This window comes from Lepidochelys kempii, chromosome 19 (genome assembly GCF_965140265.1).
Source record: "Lepidochelys kempii isolate rLepKem1 chromosome 19, rLepKem1.hap2, whole genome shotgun sequence".
Taxonomy (NCBI): Eukaryota; Metazoa; Chordata; order Testudines; family Cheloniidae; genus Lepidochelys; species Lepidochelys kempii.
Genome location: NC_133274.1, coordinates 7,457,405 through 7,475,308, shown reverse-complemented (window position 1 = coordinate 7,475,308; position 17,904 = coordinate 7,457,405). Strand labels below are relative to the sequence as shown.

General features: G+C 48.4%; 1 protein-coding gene across 9 annotated transcripts in view; it reads right to left on the bottom strand.

Moving 5' to 3' along the window:
* Positions 1-17,904, bottom strand: part of MACF1 (microtubule actin crosslinking factor 1) — a 257,757-nt gene that overhangs the window by 120,710 nt on the left and 119,143 nt on the right. For all 9 annotated transcript variants that reach the window (XM_073317698.1, XM_073317700.1, XM_073317701.1 and 6 more), the window contains 20 exons: positions 16,568-16,734; positions 15,365-15,477; positions 15,165-15,271; positions 14,339-14,458; positions 14,133-14,228; positions 13,567-13,694; positions 13,347-13,440; positions 11,994-12,148; positions 11,429-11,705; positions 10,733-10,861; positions 9,508-9,585; positions 8,777-8,938; positions 8,006-8,110; positions 7,247-7,342; positions 6,676-6,801; positions 4,137-4,289; positions 3,458-3,612; positions 2,040-2,166; positions 1,088-1,271; positions 505-674 (listed from right to left, as the gene is read on the bottom strand). In XM_073317698.1, the coding sequence (XP_073173799.1) occupies positions 505-674; positions 1,088-1,271; positions 2,040-2,166; positions 3,458-3,612; positions 4,137-4,289; positions 6,676-6,801; positions 7,247-7,342; positions 8,006-8,110; positions 8,777-8,938; positions 9,508-9,585; positions 10,733-10,861; positions 11,429-11,705; positions 11,994-12,148; positions 13,347-13,440; positions 13,567-13,694; positions 14,133-14,228; positions 14,339-14,458; positions 15,165-15,271; positions 15,365-15,477; positions 16,568-16,734 (2,742 nt within the window). The remainder of the gene's footprint in view (positions 1-504; positions 675-1,087; positions 1,272-2,039; positions 2,167-3,457; positions 3,613-4,136; positions 4,290-6,675; positions 6,802-7,246; positions 7,343-8,005; positions 8,111-8,776; positions 8,939-9,507; positions 9,586-10,732; positions 10,862-11,428; positions 11,706-11,993; positions 12,149-13,346; positions 13,441-13,566; positions 13,695-14,132; positions 14,229-14,338; positions 14,459-15,164; positions 15,272-15,364; positions 15,478-16,567; positions 16,735-17,904) is intronic.

Sequence of the window (17,904 nt, the reverse complement as noted above, 5' to 3'; positions counted from 1 at the left end):
AGTGGGTGCAAAGGCCACCTGCAGTCAGTGCTTTGGAAACTGTTGCTTTTTATAACTTTTTAAAGAAGGAAGACTTTATGCAATGGATGTTTGCCCAGCCAGCCTATGAAAAAGGACATAAAAAGGAGAGAGATCTTTGCAGATTTCTTCCGGGGGTTTATATTTCTCCTCAAGTGGCCGCCCAGTGGACTGAGGGATAGGCCCAGGTTATATGACCATAGACATTTTCCCCTTGGGGATCTGAAGCGAGGAGACATCATGGGGTGGGTGAAGGTGTAAAATGCAAAAGGGCGGCGAGACAAGAGAACAAAAAGATACCTTCATTGTCTTTCTGACCTAAGAGTAAAACGTTCCATCTACAAGATTGCTATGTGAAGCAGGTGAAGATGAGGGGGGAGTTCCCTATATGAAATTTATGCCAGGGTATCAATGACCTGTGAAGCAGTTCTCTTAAGACCAACAGTGGGTTCCCTCAAACACTACCTTCCTTCAGGAAGTACTGACCTCCTGCTCTGCAATGTGGAAGGTGTTTTCCTGGATAGCATCACCGTCTGTTCTGGTGCTGCTTGGAGCCTGGATTCGCCTCACTAGTCTCTGTTCACACTCCTCCAGGCGCAGACGGATGTTCTTTAGCTCAGAGAGATATGCCCTGGCAATGGTCTCATCTTTGTCCTCTGTTAAGTGACAAACATACCAAAAAAAAAAAAAAAAAACCACCTAGGATTAGTCTCTATTAGGAACCATAGACCCAAGTGGCTGCATTATTCTGCCCAGAGAGAAGCGAACACAGAGGTCTCTACTCAGATGGAAACCAATTTTGCCAAAGGCCTGTCAAGAGATGTGAGGACCTAATGTTTAACCACTGGCAGCAAAGCAAGGACCCCACTACCCAGATCTAATTGGCACCATTTGCCAGTGCTATTTCTCCCCAACAAAAGCCGCACATTCGAATGAACAGCAGAGAAGAGAACAGCCATTTGCAAAGCTAACACTCACAAGCTAGTCTAAAAATTAAGAGCACCTGTAAATCCCTTGTCTCTATCAGCCCCCACAGCTCCATGTCAGTCTATTAACCCTTCCAGCTCACCCTTCTCCATGGACTCCAGCAGATGTTGGAAGTGCTCCTTGCAGGACTTAACTTCTTCCTCCAAGCATAGCCGATCAGCCCCAGAAAAGAGCTCTGAGTCCTGGCTGTCGTGCAAGAAGTCCTCATAGTGTGCCTGGAGGCTCTTCATGGCTTGCTGGCACTCTCCTTGGGCCAGAGATCTCAGCTGTGGAAAACCAAAGACTAACTAGAAGGAACCAGGCTCCAAACTGCCCTGACCAAGCTCCCAGTTACTGAAAATTACCCGGATGCTTCCCCCATTTCTCACACACAGCAGTAAACATTAATTCACACGCTCCTTTCCTAGCAAGCATCTTTTCAAGGGTGACAATCACTGCCAGGCCACCCCTGGAGCCAGATACTAGTGAGTCTCCCCTTCTCGGACAGGACAGCTCTTCTTGTCACGCTATGCTGCAGCACGGCCTCTGCCTTGCCTGGGTTTTTATCTCGCTCCCCCGCACTACAATAATCTTTATTGCCTGAACAGAGCTCTCCCATGATTTCAAGGAAAGATATTATGAGGAGTTCGCTTTCCCTGGATCTTTCTTCTGCTTCCTCATTCCTCTCACCTCCACCTCTGTTCACTCCTAAGTAAAAAGGAGCATCCATCCTAGGACACCCTAGCTGATTATAGCTCAGGAGCAAACAGCTGACGCTACAGTCATTGCACCTTTCTCTCTTTGCTCTGTCAGACTGTCTTACACTCAGGCTGATCCCTCAGTTGCCCTAACCCTTCACCCTTAAATCATCTCTTACTATTTTCCTTGTATTCCCTACCCAGGCGAGGAAGCCTTGGCATCCTTTCCAACTCCAGCCAAGCGGCTGGGACTACACTTCATGCCAAAGCAAGTTAGCTTTCAACATTGCTGGAGAAGACCAGCCTACACTGCAGTGACACGGACACGAGGATTTGTTGGGATGCTTTGTATGGTACCTTCTCCATATTCCAGCCTTGCACCAGGGCAATGTCCTTCCGCAGGTAGTTCCAGGAGATCAGGCTCTTCGTGTTCACATGGAGCTGGTGCCAGAGGGCCATCACCTTCTGGTACAGCTGTTCGACCCTACGACAGGACAGCAGTTCCATCACTACCCAGCTCCCCCAGCATGCTCAGTTACGCATGGAGCCAGGCCTGTGCTTATTCAAATTCAGCCTTTAACTTTTAGCTCATTAAGATAACAACCCAAGGTCGAGCCTAACCGAGTAGAACGAATAGGAAGGCTTGCAGAATGCCCTGATCAGAATCAGATGGGAGCCTTATATCTCTCTCATTCACATGCATTAGATCCTCACTGGGGAATCCCCCCCTCCTGCGTGTTGCCATCTCCAACCACCCAGAAATATTACATCGCGTGTTCTTGTGGAATTAGCAGCAGGAGCACTGGAAGAGCTGCCTCCTCTGCCAGGCAGGCCAGCCACACCCCGGGGGCCCCCGGCCCCTCTGCCAGGCAGGCCAGCCACACCCTGGGGGCCCCCGGCCCCTCTGCCAGGCAGGCCAGCCACACCCCGGAGGCCCCTGGCCCCTCTCCAGGCAGGCCAGCCATGGGTGTTCAGCTTTTTTCCCATTCCCATTAATTTTATTGTTTGTGAAGTCACTAGGCTAGAAGCACTAAAAAACACCTCCTCGTTAGCCACACAACAAGCAGGGCAAGGGAACCACCTTGCCCTCATGGCTCACCCCTACCTAGAGAGTAGCTCAGTTTCCAGACCCACTTAGACCTTGTCCACACTGGGGTTTTTGCACTGGTGTGGACAGCATTGGTGCAAACCCCTAGTGAGGAAAGGCTGCACCATGAGTTTGATCGTTTGAAGCCAAGATAAGCAGCACAAGTCATGCTTTATATTGGTGCAGGCGCATCTAACACCAGGGACTTGCACTAGTGCAAAAGGCTAGACAGTCTAGATGAGGCACCCTTGGTCTCCCTGCTGATACTGTCGCAAGGGAGTCAATCACAGGAACAGGTTTTGTGACACTGGTCCACTGGGAACTGAAACAGCAAACCCAACAGCCATCAGACTAAGTACTTCTGGGTACAGCTCACCAAGCCTGGATTTCAGCTCGTAACCAGAAGACTCCAAATCACCACCAATCCCCTGAACCCTCCCCATCACCTGCAACTGAGCCCCACCACATTAATGAGCTAGCCACCTGTTGCAATTAATATTAACAACATGAAGCCCCAACTCCCAGCAAAGATGGGGGGGGTTAAACTTTCCCCCAATCAAAACAGATCTGGATGGTCTCAGTATAAATAACCCAGAACATAAACAGCTAGAGGCATCTCTTGGTCATTCTAGCTTTGGAATTCCAACCCACAGCGAGCAGCAAGCAGTGAATTGCAGAGCTTAGTTACCTGTTAGCAATGTCAATTGCCTCTTTGTTAGGAGGGGGGATCAGGAAGCACACAGATGGTACCATGGCCTCATTGCCTGTGGGGCTGATCACCTTCCATTTGGTCCTCTGGGAATTATCTTCCAGCACACACTCATCGTTCTTACAGATGGTGATCTACGTAGGCAACAAAAATAAGATTGCATTCCAACACCTGACCCATTATTGCCTTCTATTGTGGCCAGATCCCTTTCTGGGAGACTCCAGTAGGGCTACCTAAGGAAAGGAGGCTTTCAGCCAACTCACTTTAAAATCGAGCAAAAGCGAAGTAAATTGTGAATCACCTCAAAGAGCTGTCTAGAGAGGAAGGGAGGAGAAATTCAGTGATGCCGGGATGCTCTCCGGAAAGTCTTTAGCTAGAAGGTATCAATTCCACCCTCCTATGGGAATGGAACGTTTGCTACTGCTCAGAGAAAAACCAGGACCATTGGAGAAGCTATTTCAGAAGAGGCAATTGCGCTGCCCGCCTCCTTATACATCCCCTCCCTACCTCGCTGTTGTTTCTTACCGTCAAGTGCCATAGAAGTGGTCCAAGTTTCTCTGTTTCCTACTTCCCCACTATTCCCCCAACCCTCTGCACAAGCCTGGATTCTTCTCCTCCCTTCACTCCGAAGCCCGCAGGCTCCTTGCCGTCAGCTCACCTCGATTTGGCGATAGTCACAAACAGCCTTGACCGAGATGGTACTCTTCAGGACATGGTCCGGATTTCTTGGCTTTAGCTGAACGATGGTTTTGGACCGCCCAACCAAGCTGGCAACAGAGCTCTTCGACTGAATAAGCTGCTCCTTTTCATCCTGGCAAGAATGAAAGTGCGTCTAGTGCAGGTGGCAAAAGAGAACCACTAAATCCCTTAGAGTTGTTGCAACAACCCTCTTGCCCCCTGAAAGGTGAGGGTCCTCCAGGGCTGGGCTGGGCTGGGCTCTCAAGGGCTGAATGGATATGCCAAGAGAGTCCCTCTCACCCCAGCTGTGGGGGAACACACCCCAAATCAGGGCTGGAACCTTTCCTTTCATTTTTGTGCCATTCCAGACAACTCACTTGCTTACCCCCACCCCACCAAGCTGCATGCAGAGCATTAATTTCTTTTGCTGCTAGAGACAAGAAAATAACAGTCTTCTACAAAATTTAAATTGCAGAGTGTATAAAACCGTGAGCAGCAGGACACACCCTCACTGAGGAGGAATTTCTTTTTTGCTGCTTTGGGAAGGCTGCAGAACCCTGTTTAATTCCTCGTTTTTATAAAGCAAGGAATGAAGGCACGTTTAAAAACAACACTCAGGATGTAGGTGCAAAGAGTTAAGAAGATAAAACATCCCAGAGAAACGGCTCAGAAACATGTCTTCACTAAAGACTTTCCACTATGGTTAGTGGTGAAGCAATCAGAGTTATTAGATATTTTGATAGAAATTTGCCAGCTGGGGTAAATGATATTGCATAATTGGTTTCTGTCAGTCACTGCTGGTCTGATGCTCTGAGATCGCAGTGGTTCTCCATTTTCAGAGCATCCTCAAAAACAATCTACAGCCATTCCAGTGTAGAAGTGTGGGTAACATTACAGAAATCACAGCCTGAATAATTTATTATGGTCCAGCCCACTTTGACTTATGAAGTCAGAAAAACCATCCAACAGAGAACTTTAACACTCATGCTTTCCACTCTGAGCCCATTAAAGGGTCAATTAGTGCACTAGGAAGGGTGAAAGGTCTGAGTTATTTAATGGTTAAAAAAAAAGAATAAGTGCTTAAATAAACTACCTGTGCCTGTCCCAGGGAGCATGATTGGAAGAAATACAACTTTAACTCATTAGTTACCAAAGAATAATAGCACATGTCAGGGAGATAGCTGGACTTCACCGTTCCTGAGACGTCGGTTACTTTTCAAAACAAGGAGTGACCCACTATCATGCCAGAGTCCTAGTACTTGTGGATACAGCTCTAAGAACCTGCAGCTAGTACAGCTGGATTACAAAGGGCCTGACCACCTGAAACTGGGAGGAGGGAATGCGCCACACGGACCCTTAAGAAGAGAGGACAATGAGTCCAGAAGATTTATCCTGCATGACTCCCCAATAACAGCACCCATGTTTTTTGCTGCAGAACCTCTGGATCAAAGGAATCCCATAAGTAAGAGACTGAATATGGCAATGGGATTTCATGCATCTGAGTTTATTAACCTCCACTAATACGTTAGTACTTAATCAGTCCAATCTGAACAAGTGTATAAATGTTAACATTTAAACTTTATCAGAGGATTAGCAATTAAATACTTAAGTAAGCCTGCACTAATTAGATATGCCAAATCAGTAGCTGGTTGACAGTTCACTCCTTGTGTTTTATTATACCAATTTACACTAAGCGGTTATGAAGTTATCTTATTGTTTGGACTGCTCTATATTATTCCATTTGCATCAGGTCATGAGGCCTAAAGATTAATCTGCCAAAGAGCAGCCTGCTACTGATGTCTTGATTACTGAATATAAACATACACAATTACCCTTATGCTCACTGCTTTGATTTTATCGTTAGCAACTTTCTGGAACTGGCATAACAGATTAATGACAGATTTGATCTGGATTAAGAGTGGGCATTTCCCGCCATCCTTCCCTGCACCGGCTAAACAACCAACTGGATGCAGCCTCCAGCTGCATTTGACCAGATCAGAGTAACCATCTTAGACAACAAAACTCACCCATCACCGTATTTCTACGCACAGAAAGATAGTGTGGTAGATAGTGATGGTGAAACATCTGGACTTCATTTTCCTGTGGTATAAAAGGTCTCTAACCAGCCTGTTTGCACAGCCGGCTCCTCTTCCCTTCAGCAAGGGTGCAAGGATACAGAGAGCCTTGTGCTCTATAAGAGTCCTTTACTGCAGTCACTGATCTTCCATTATAGCTATTAAATTAAAATCAGATTAGTGTAGACAGTGTTCAGTAAACAGAAAGCGGCACAGTTAAGGTCACACAGCCTGTACTCGGACACACACACGCACAATCAAAATGCAAAGAGTGGCCTGAGACAGGATAGGCAAAGAACATTCAACTTAACTGTGCTGTTGTAGGAATAAACAAATATACCCATTTTCCCCTGTAACACAAAAGCCAGCAAGCAGTGCTGCTCCACAATACTGATTGTGTATTGCACCAAGCCCATGGTGTTGGGGCTTATACAGAACACCCACCATGGAATCCTGGAGCAGATCTTCCAGGCGGGTCAGGCTGGTGTTCTGGTCACAAGAATACTTCCGTTTGATAGAGTCCTGGAGACTCCGCAGGTATGTTTCTGACTCTCGGGCATCGCTGAAGAACTGCAAAGCCAAAAAGCATTACAGAAAGCTGTGCGATACAACACACCAAAGGCTATTCATTGCCACAGGCAACACCGAAAGGAACCAACCAAAAATCTCATTAGGCAAGTTTCTGCTGCATTTCTCTCCATCTTTGTGCTGTTGGAGCTGTAAGCACCACCACAGGCATGGCCTGGGCTATAGCGAGAAATCACATCCCACCATATAAAGTGCCCAGAGGACCCGGCAGAAGGGAAAGAAACACATGGGAACAAACTCAGAAGTCCTTCATTTAAAGCAGTGTTCAGGATAAAGCCTATACTGCCCTGCAAAAGGATAAGTGCGTTGTGGGGCTCAAACATCAGGGTCAGTTGATGCTATACCATAACCACGGTGCACATCCAGGTTTGGGTCTCTGAACCATAGATCAAGGACAGAAATGCAGGACTGTCCCTCCCTACTATACCTGGAAGTAAGCAGCATTCTCCTTCACGTGCTGGTCTACACATAAGCAGAGCTGTTTGATCCATTGCCACTGGGACTGGACAGCTGCACTATATGCCTGGAAAATACACACATACAAAGAAAACCACAAGTTACAACAACAAAGGAACAAGGTGCATCTGTCAACGAAGGGGCTTGAGTCAGTGTTCGGCTGGTTCACTCAACTAGCTTACAACGTTCACATAAGGAAAGAAGGATTTGGTTGTAATGAGATGTCGTGGGAAGTGCCCTGGAATAGAGACCAAAGGAAATAAATTAAAGAAAGGAGGCTCCTCAAGTGGCACTTCCAAGGTAGTTTCCCTCCATCCCCTGGAATTGGTGGAGGGGCTTGTCAGTAAAAAACCCTGCCCTAAGAACCCTTTGCTCCACAGACATGTTTGCTCCATCAGTCTCATAACCATGAATAATTCAAAGCGAGCTCAGGGCCACTGGCTCTCTTATCTTACCACAGGACCTTGGGCCTGGGCCTGGTACACACAAACATTTATCATTATTATCTTGGGAAGGGCACTGTGTAGAAGTGTCTCCCTTGTCCTCACAATAGGCAACCTTATAAATAAAGCTGTTTACGTCTACTTGGAGTTGATAAGAGCAGTTCAGGGTGGAGGTGGATGTGTGGTGTGTCTACAGCATGTCTCCCACTAAGCTGGGTTCAATTGATATGGCTTGGCGTGACACTCCCCAACTCCCCAGCGTATCTGCCCTTCAAGTGATCAGTTACCTCTACAGTCTGTTTGGCCGGGTGATTCTCCAATGACAGCAGCTCCGCCGTATCTTGTAGAGACCGGAACACATCTTGTTTCTCTTCCAGTTCCATTGTCAGCTCCTGAGTAGCAGACACAAGCAAAGACTCAAATCAAAATCAATCGTACATTTCTGTGGAAGCTGTACTTGAGTCATTACATATCCAGGCCAGGCTGAAGAGGAGCAGGGATGTGGGGCAGGGTTAAAGCCGGTGTTGGGAACAGCACTGAACATTTCTTCAGTTCCTAGCATGTAGGTTTTGAATGGTAACACCTTATTAATACTGTCTTGAAGGGCAGTCTCCTTAACCTTAACTGAGAATTTCTGCCTTGGAATTTCCTTAATTTTGAATGGATACAGCTATAAATAAAACATTATTCAGGAAGTTATCGTTCAAAGACTAGATGCTAGGAGCTGAGGGAATTCGCAGCCAAGTTTTCAACTCCAGCTTTAACCCTGCCCCACCAGATATTTATTACATGCTCACAAAACTGGAAACCCTGCTGAACAGATTTAGCTTGTCCCTTTGCCTTCTACGCCAGCCACAGTTCGCCAGTGGTGCTCGTGACTGCAGCAAGTGCTGCGGGCTGAGCTGTAGGAGCTCAGAATCCTGGGAAGCCTTAATTTGAGAGCTTGTAAGCCAGCTGGACATTTTACAGCAATTGAAAAGCAATACCAGTGTAATCAGCGGTGCTTGTAACTAGGCAGCCCTGTTCTGATGGGTGCCCTGTGCCTGCACTATACTCACTGAGAAGTAATTCCTTTTGGCAGCAATATTGGGGTTGTTGTCACTCCAGTCATACGCCAGCTCCTCTTCCTCCTTTTCATTCAGCCAGATTAACTCGGCAGTGGCTCGGGACACAAACCCGTACAGGCTCTGGAGATGCCGCAGTCGGAAGCTCGACATTTCCTGCATTCCATGAAATAACCCACCCATCTCATGATCCATAAATGGATGCTTCTCAGACTCTTCTCTCTTCCAGTGCCCCTGAAGGGGGCTGAGGACATACAGTTACAGTACTACGAAGATGTCTGAAAAGTGTGTAAGTGAAAACCACCACCCCCGAGATGATGACTCCAGCTGTGACGAGTTGCTCCAAACTGGGAAACATTTCTCATGTCATGTAAGTCAAGCAAATAAGGACAATGAGAACAGCTTAGGAAATTTGGATCCTTTGCCTTGGACACTCAGGGTTACAGGCTGAGTAAAGCCATGGCCTCCATAGCACACAGGCCAACCTTGCCAAAATAACCTGGTTTGCCATAAACAGGTTTCCTCTGAATTCTGAAGAAGACACTAACGTGTCTGCTCTTCTCTCAGCTCTCAATGATTACTGCTGTTCCCTCTCCCAATCCTCACCACCAGCAGAGTATGGACCCCGTATTCTGCATCCTGTGCCAAGGGAATATGGTGCTGGGTGGAGGGGTGGGACTCTCAGGCACCAGAGCATGCTGTGGACATGGATAATGCCTACTCACCATCAGCTTGCAGTACTGTGTCTCCAGCTTGCCGAGCGTTTCTGTGTAGCTAGTGCGGAAATTCTGAGACATTTTACCCTAAGAAGGAAAAAATGGTTCACGTTGCCAGTATATAGCTTCAATTTCAGAGCATCGCACCCCACACCAGCCACTTCCCCTGAGTTTTCCTTGAGCGGTAAGGACCAGAAGCGAGAATGCTAGCTGTGGCAAGTGGTCTCTTCTCTGAAGCAGGGGGTTGGGGGAGCGGGGGGGCAGAGGAGAGAAAGAGGAGAGGGAAATCAGGCGGTTTCCCTTAGTGAAGGAATAGGGCTCCAAGAGAAAATAAAAAGAACAACTTATGAGAAATTGGGCTTAAGACAACAAATCAATGAGGATCAAATCTGAACAGTAGCCGCAGCACTTAAGCCTCTTTGGTTTGAGCTTTGCCTGCAGAATAAGCTAATGGTGATACATTAAAATCCTGGTTCAATGGGACACACCTTAGATTCACAGATTCTAAGGGCAGAGGGGACCATACAGCACAGGTCACAGAACTTCCCCAAAGTAATTCCTAGAGCAGAGCTTTTGGAGACAGATCCAACCTTGATTTAACAATTGTCAGAGATGTGGAATTCACCATGACCCTTGGAAAATTACTCACACTGTTAACTACTCACACTGTTAAAACTACATTATTTCCAGACTGAATTTGTCGAGCTTCAATTTCCAGTCATTGGATCGTGTTAGCTCTTTCTCTGCTCCACTGAAGAGCCCATTATTAAATGTTTGCTCCCCATGTACATAGTTATGAACTTTATTCAAGTGACCCCTCTTTGTTAAACTCAATAGATTGAGCTCTTTGAGCCTATCACTAGAAGGCAGGTTTTCTAATCCAATCATTCTTGGGGTTCTTCTCTGAACCTTCTTGAATTTATCAACACTCCTTGAATTGTGGGCATCAGAACTGGACACACTATTCTGGAAGGAGTCACACCAGTTCCAAATACAGAGATAACATAAACTCTCTACTCCTACCTTTAATGAGTCTTGATAGTTGAGAGTGCTGGTAGAGCTGGCTGCACCATATACCTTCAAAGATGCCTCACTGCAGCAGCTTCAAGTGTATTCACACTCAAAAGCCACCAAACACTCACAGGATCTGATGTCATGCCCCTCCTCATCACTCCTCCGAGCACTGGCAAACTCTAGTGCCCTCAGTTACACTATCAAGTCTGTGTCCCCTCACCTCGTACATCCTGGCCTCCTTCACACTGGTGCCCAGATCCTCCACGCTGGAGTGGACGTGCCGCTGAGTCTCCAGCTGAGATTCCACACTCGGCAAATCACTGCCCCACTCCGCCCGCTCCAGCTTCATCTGAAACAGCCACCAATAGGCCCAGTCAATGTTCGCCATCCCAAAGAGCATGCTCAAAAGCACAGGATCCTGGAGGTGACATCACCTCCTAGCTCACTATTGTAGCAACAGATGCAAAGCCCAGCCCCGGTGCAGTGTGCTCCTTAAGAGACTGACCCTAACAGCGCTCAGGTCAATGTCCAAACTCACACTGACTTCAGGGGCAGCTGGCTCAAGCCCTATGCTCATGTCAAACAGGAGGAGCTTGTCAGGCTGAATTAGTCTTGAGCCCTGCTTTGGAGACAGCCTTCCACTATTCCCTGCAAACAGCAGGAGCATCATATGGGAAACCAAACCCAGCTCAGGGCAAGAGGGACTTCTCAGAAACAAGAGTATCTGGAAACCAACGGCATTCCCTGTGCACCAGGGACCAGTTGCACTGTCACAACATTTGTGGTTTAAAGGAAAAAAAAAAAAAAAAGACAGAAACCCCCTCCACATTTTTCAGTTTTCTGACTTTGTTTTAGTGCCAATACAGGCAGCTGAGTCAGCCTGTAGAGCTAGTTAAAGCCCAGGGCATGCACACACCTGCATCTCTTCCACCCAGGACAGCAGCTCGTACACAAATCGGAGGTTGCCTTCATCTTCAGAAGAGGAGATGGCCACCAGCTCCGCCCGGGTCATGGGCTTCCGGAACCAGGAGGTAGAGGAGGTGTGCGTGCCCTTTGTCAAGGGCTCTGCCTTCAGGTGTGTAGTGGTCAGGGTGGACGGCTGTACCAGCTCCAAGGTAGAGAAGTGACCCTTCCGGTACAGGTTAGTGCATTCCAGCCTCAGCGTGACCAGCTCATCTTGCAGCCGGACGATCCTGGAGCAGAGAGGGGGAAGGAAGACAGGAGCTGAGTTACCGATGTCTGGACTCCAGCAGATATATGGAACGACACCTGTTCTCCACAACGATCCTGCTTATCAAGGGTTTGTCTATCTGCTGAAGGAATCCCACCTCACAGGAAGCCCACGGAGAGCATGACGCACTCAGCTGGGCACAGCCACTACCACCAGGACTCGCATACCTTGCTGCTTAATGCAGCATATGAATGTGTTTCAGTCTATATCCCCCAGTCAGCGATGCTTCCTCATACACACAGCCCCTCACCTGAAGACCAGCTCCTCCAGCTGGTAGTAATTCTCATCTCGGAGGATCTGCACATCCACCTGCAGCTGCCGGATGAGCCCCTCGCATTCCTGCAGGTACATGACCACATCGGATTCGTACTGCACTGGCTGGCCAGACTCCAGGTGAGCAGCATCCTGCAGCGAGAGGTCGGAGTTACCAGGGGGATAGGTCATCCCCGCTGTACTGTAAGGGACATGCAAGGCAAGAGGGCTGTGTTCTGGTTCAACATTCAAAGGATTCGTAGATGTTGTGGCCAGAAGGGACCATTTATGATCATCTAGCCTGACCTCTGCGTAACACAAGCCAAAGAACCTCCCCTACTGGCTTGTGCATCAAGCCCATAACTTCTGTTTGAGCCAGTGCAACGTCTTTTAGGAAGACATCCAGTCTCGCTATAAAGACTCCAAGTGGTGGAGAATCCACCCACCCCTAGACAAGTTATTCAAATATTTAGTTACCCTCCCTTTAAAACGTGCACCTTGTTTCCAGTCTGAATTTGTCTAGCTTCAACCACTGGCTCTGGTTACGTCATTCTCTGCTAGCTTAAAGGGCCGTCAACGATCAGAAATCATTTCCCCACATAGGTACCTCGATGCTTTAGGTACGTCTACGGTGCAATCGGGGCGTGACCGCAGCACGCGTAGACAAACCCGAGCTAGGGCTGAACCAGCTCAAACAGCAGCGAGACCACAGCAGGACAGGCGATACGACCAACCCAGGCCCTGCGCACGTCCTCCAGCGGCTAACCTGTGCTACCACAGCTTCGCTGCTCTTGGCATTCAAGCTAGCTCGCCCAAAGCCAGCCTGGATCTCTTACACGTCTGACTGCCCTGTAGACTTGCCATAGCCAGTCACCTCAGAACCTTCTCTTGGATCACCAGAATAGATTGAACCTCTTAAGACTCATTATAAGGCATTCATTCCCAGACTGAATCATTCTCGTAGCTCTTTGCCGAACCCTTTCCAATTTTTCAGCATCCTTTTGGAAGCACGGACACCTGATTGGACACAAGGACTAGTAACCGTCTGACTGATGCCATATACCAAAGTAACACCACCTCCGTACTCCTACGTGATGCTCCCCCTGCTTATACATCCAACGATCACATTCACCTTCTTAGCTAGCACAGTACTGGGCGCTCCCGTTCCACCAAGAACCCCACGCCCTATTCAGAATAAGCTCAACACCCCAAGGGTGAGGTGCTGAGGTCTAAGCAGAAAGGCAGCTGCTCTGCCAGGCTATAGAGGCGAGTGAGGTGGGTTCGAGGGAAGGAACGAGGACAATAGACACAAGGCAGGAGGTGATCCTGGGAGACTAACACCAACACTCACGGCTTGCAGTGTGTTCCTTGCCAGAGTGAGTTTTTCTTCACAGCTCAGAGCACCATTCTGAATTTTGTTAGCGATTTGTAGCAGCAATTCCAGCCTGCGACAAAAGAAACAATCAGAGACATGAGCCTCTCCGGGACACCTTCAGCCACCATAGCGGTGGCAGAAGAGAATTCTCAACAGGGATCCAGCGAGCTCTGCCTTCCCACAGTTCAATACCAACCTCTCCACTGCTGGCCGCAACGACTTCTCGCGCTCCAGCATCTCTATGATCAGCTTGCCCCATTCCTCCTCCACGTCATTGGGGTGGTAACCTTGGGGCAGCTTGATGCGGCCGAATTCAATCCATACCTGGAAACATAGTAGTAGAACAGTGTCTCTTACCCCGCTGTATTACACCATTGACCGCATCTGAGTGACTTATTCCAATGACATCTCTTGGGGGAGGAGGGCAGTCTTCTTGGTTATAGCCCTGCATACCCCTAACCTGAATGTAGCTCCCCCTACACCACCTTGAGAGGGGCTGCCTCGGTCATCAGACCACTCTCTCTGCACCACGCCGCCAAGGGGCTAACACACTGCTGGGAGGTGCTAGGATACCACAGCGATCAGAGCAGCAGAACCACCCATGCCTCAGTCAGGTTGGCTCAGCGACGCTGCTGGCATTATAATAACCCTCAGGGTCATTTTTGTTTCTCTGTTTCAAAACAAATCCAGACTGAACGTACAGTAAATCTTGAAAAACCAAATGTTCCCAGCGACCAGTCACGCAGCTGAGAAGTCTCTTACCTCTAGTAGTTTATACAACTCCTCTATCCTCCCTTTTTCTTGTTCTTTTGTTGGGATTTCCGTTTCTTTGAAGTGTATGTACTGATTATAAAGTGCCTGCAACGGGAGACAGCTGTATCAGCACACAGCCCAAGGCACCATCTCACGCTACCACCAGTTAAGCCCAAAGCCACAACTGGCACCAGACACTCCAAGAAAACCCTTACCTTTAGCTCAACAGGGTTCTGGGGGAAGGATGTATCTGACATCAGTATCGTGTGCTGTTTGATCCACGGGATGAGGGAGTCCACGCGGTTCTGGTACTCTAGCCACCTTGAATCCACCTCCTGGGAGGAGAAGGGGGAGCCATTTGAAGTGCTAATACTGGAAAGCAGCTACACAAAGCAACAGGCAAAATATCGCAGCTGGGCCCCAGTACGTTGCCAGCCAAAGCAGGGGAGAGAACAAACGGAACGTGCATCTTTGCGACTCAGACCGGTGACTTCTGCTGCCCAACCCCAGCTGAAAGTGCCTCCCCTCTTGTGATGCAGTTACACCGGCACAGAGGGAAAAGCAGGACCTTGCTATAAGCTGCTGTCTCCAGGGCACAACAGAGCTAGGTTACGCCGCTGCCCAGAGCTGAGACTTCAGTGCACCGCCTCAGGCTGGTCACACGAACCCACGGAGAACCAAGTGACTTTGCATGGTGCACAGGAGAATTAAAGGGCAGCCCAACCTGACTGGGGAAACTGTAAATTGCCCCACACTGCTCCAGCAGCAGCAAGCTGACATGAGCTCCAACCCCCACTTCCCTCTCCTGATTCCAGTCTCCGTGCTGGGAGAACCCTGCTAAACAGCACAAACTTCCACTGCCTTTTTTTTTTTTTTTTTTTGGAGACACCATCTTTTGTAGTTGGAGATGGAAGCCTCCAAACTTTTCTCCTGGAGACGAGGCAGACAACTCACACCACCCCCAGTCACGACACAAGGTGCTTACAGACCCGCCTTCCATAGAATTCAGGGTCAGAAGGTGTAAAAAGCAGCCGTTCTTACTATCGCACTGATCCCGTCTCCTCCCTCGGGGACCTTGGGAAAGGCATCGTAGATTGAAGACACATACGTTATCACAGACTTCTCATCTGGAGATGGGACATCCACATCTGGGGCAAGGGGACAAAGAAATCTAAGTCAGAGGGGGAAGAGGGGAAGAGGTAATCTTCTACCCAGATGGGCCAATCACCATTGTCTCTCACCTTCGGCATCCAGCAACCGGGTGACTCCAAGCCTCTCTGCAACCTCAAAGGCCTGTTCCAGATTCTCCCGGTTACTCTGTATCTGCACCCGCTCCATGTCCACCATATCCGGCCTGTAAGACACACCCAACAGCTCAGAGACAGCCACCGTCACACCTAGCCAAGGTGACACTCTGCTTCTGGTACAGCACCGTGCGTTCACAGCCAGATACCGCTAACCATACATGATACACAGGTACATGGAGACCAAGGAGGAGGAGGGAGGCTCCTAACACTACAAAGGGGGTCACCAGTGATTCCCCCAACGTGCCAGGAGCAAGCACTGTTCATGCAAGCAGGTATGCAAAGTTACAATAGGACATAAAGTGCAAATGAGGATTAGGACCAGAAGATCTTCACGTTCAAGGCAAGAAAAGCAGAGATTTCCTGGCTAGTTCTTTGAATCTGCTACACCCAGCTCAGTGCTGGGGTACACACTGCTCAGGACTCCTAACCCCACAAACAGTTACTCCCTTGTTTTCCATCTTCCTTCTGCAGAGTGACTCATGACCCCACTCCTTTCCATTTAGGGGGTTGCCCGTGGTCAGTCAGTCACAGCCTGACAAAGGGTAATCCAGGTGACAGATGCTGTCTGGAGACATCTGATGATGCTTTGACCTTACTGACAATTTTTGCTCATCTCCTTCACCCTCAACAGCGTGGTCTAGTGGTCAAAGGCAGGGGCGGGGGAGCAGGAGTCAGCCCTGCTGAGTTCTAATCCCAGCTCTGCCACCAACTCACTGTGCAGCCGGCAAGCGTCAGAGAGAGATAATACCACTTGCCTAGCTAGCTCACAAGGAGTTTTGTGAGCCGCTTAATTGCTGCTTCAAGAGAGCCTAGAGATGCTTAGATGGAAGGTGCCACTGAAGTGCTAAGTATTATTATTCACTGAGAGCAGAGTGGGAAATGACAACATTTACAGCACAGCAGCGCCTCCATAATCTGGTTTTAAAGCTTTTTTCCCCTTTGTTAAAAGGCCAACACTACTTGCAACTGTGTGCGTGCTCAGCTTCTTCTGCTATGCGGGGCCCGAAGCAGAACGCCCATCCTCCATTATTCTAGGTCGGGCAGAACTAGGATTTCAAGGTGCAGACTATTAAATGCAAAGAGAGAACAAAGAGCCTTAACCTCCCCCATAGCCAAGCCAGACTCCTCTCTGCGTACCTGTATCTGTGAATGAGTGCATTGAACATCTTCCCGTCGCTCCAGCACGAAGAGAAGTTGGTGCACTTCACTCCCACGTAACCTGCAGTCACCTTCTGGGTCCACAGAAGCAGCTTCTCCTTAGCGGACATGTCCCCTGACTCCCCGCTGATGTAGATATCGGAGATCTGTAAAGACATGGTGTCGCTGGTGACACGGCACTTTGGAAGCGGGAAGAACCCTGTTGGGCAAGTTATGCAGATTTTATTTCGATACATACACACCGTACGAGGGCTCTCAGGAGCTAGTCTCATATGAAAAGTCCAAGCCAGGGATCCATGTCTAAAGACAGGTTATAGGCATACAGCACCTCAATTTTTACTGCCACAATTGCTTGGATCGGTGCGGACTAAAATCAGCTGAAAGCTGAGGTCAGGGCAAATTCAGCGTAGCTGCACGTAACTCGGCTGAAGGCTTTTCAGAGCAAAGGACATTTGGTTAAAGGGATACTATAGCCTGAGAGCTTTGAAAAGGACGAATATTGCATCCTGGGATGCACAAACAGGGGAACCTGGAGTAGGAGTGGAGAGGTTATTTTACCTCTGTATTTGGTGCTGGTGCAACTGCTGCTGAAATACTCTGTCCAGTTCTAGTGCCCACAAGCCAAGAAGGAGGTTGACAAATTGGACATGGTTCAGAGAAGAGCCACGAGAACGATTAGAGGATTAGAAAACCTGCCTTCTAGTGATAAATGAAATCGATGGAGTTCTTTGAGTCTAACAAAGAGAAGGTTAAGGGGTCACATGATTTTATCCTATAAGTACCTACATGGGGAACAACCATTTAATAGTGGGCTCTTCAGTCTAGCAGAGACACATCTAACATGATCCAATGGCTGGAAGTTGAAGCTAGACAAATTCAGACTGGAAATAAGGTGTACATTTTTGACAGTGAGAACACTGAACCATTGGAACAACTGACGAAGGATCATGGGGGATTCTCCATCACTGACACTTTTAAAATTACAGCTGGATGTTTCTCTAAACCGTACGCTCTAGGAATTATTTGGGGGCAGTACCATTATTGCCTGTGCTATACAGGAGGTCAGGTCACCACAGTGGGCCCCTCTGGCCCTGCACTCTATGAATATCAAGCATTCCGATTTTTAACAACCCCCATCCCCTTCCCCTGTAAGTAGTCTCTCCTGAAATGCATTCATGTCTTTTTTTTTTTAATTCTAAAAAAAGCTAAAGGTTTTTTTGCTCCCCTGGTGAGATTTAGTAGGGTCTTCTGGGCAGCCCCATCAGGCACACTTGCTCATCCCCTTTCTCTGTACACACTCCTGCCTGCTGCTTCTG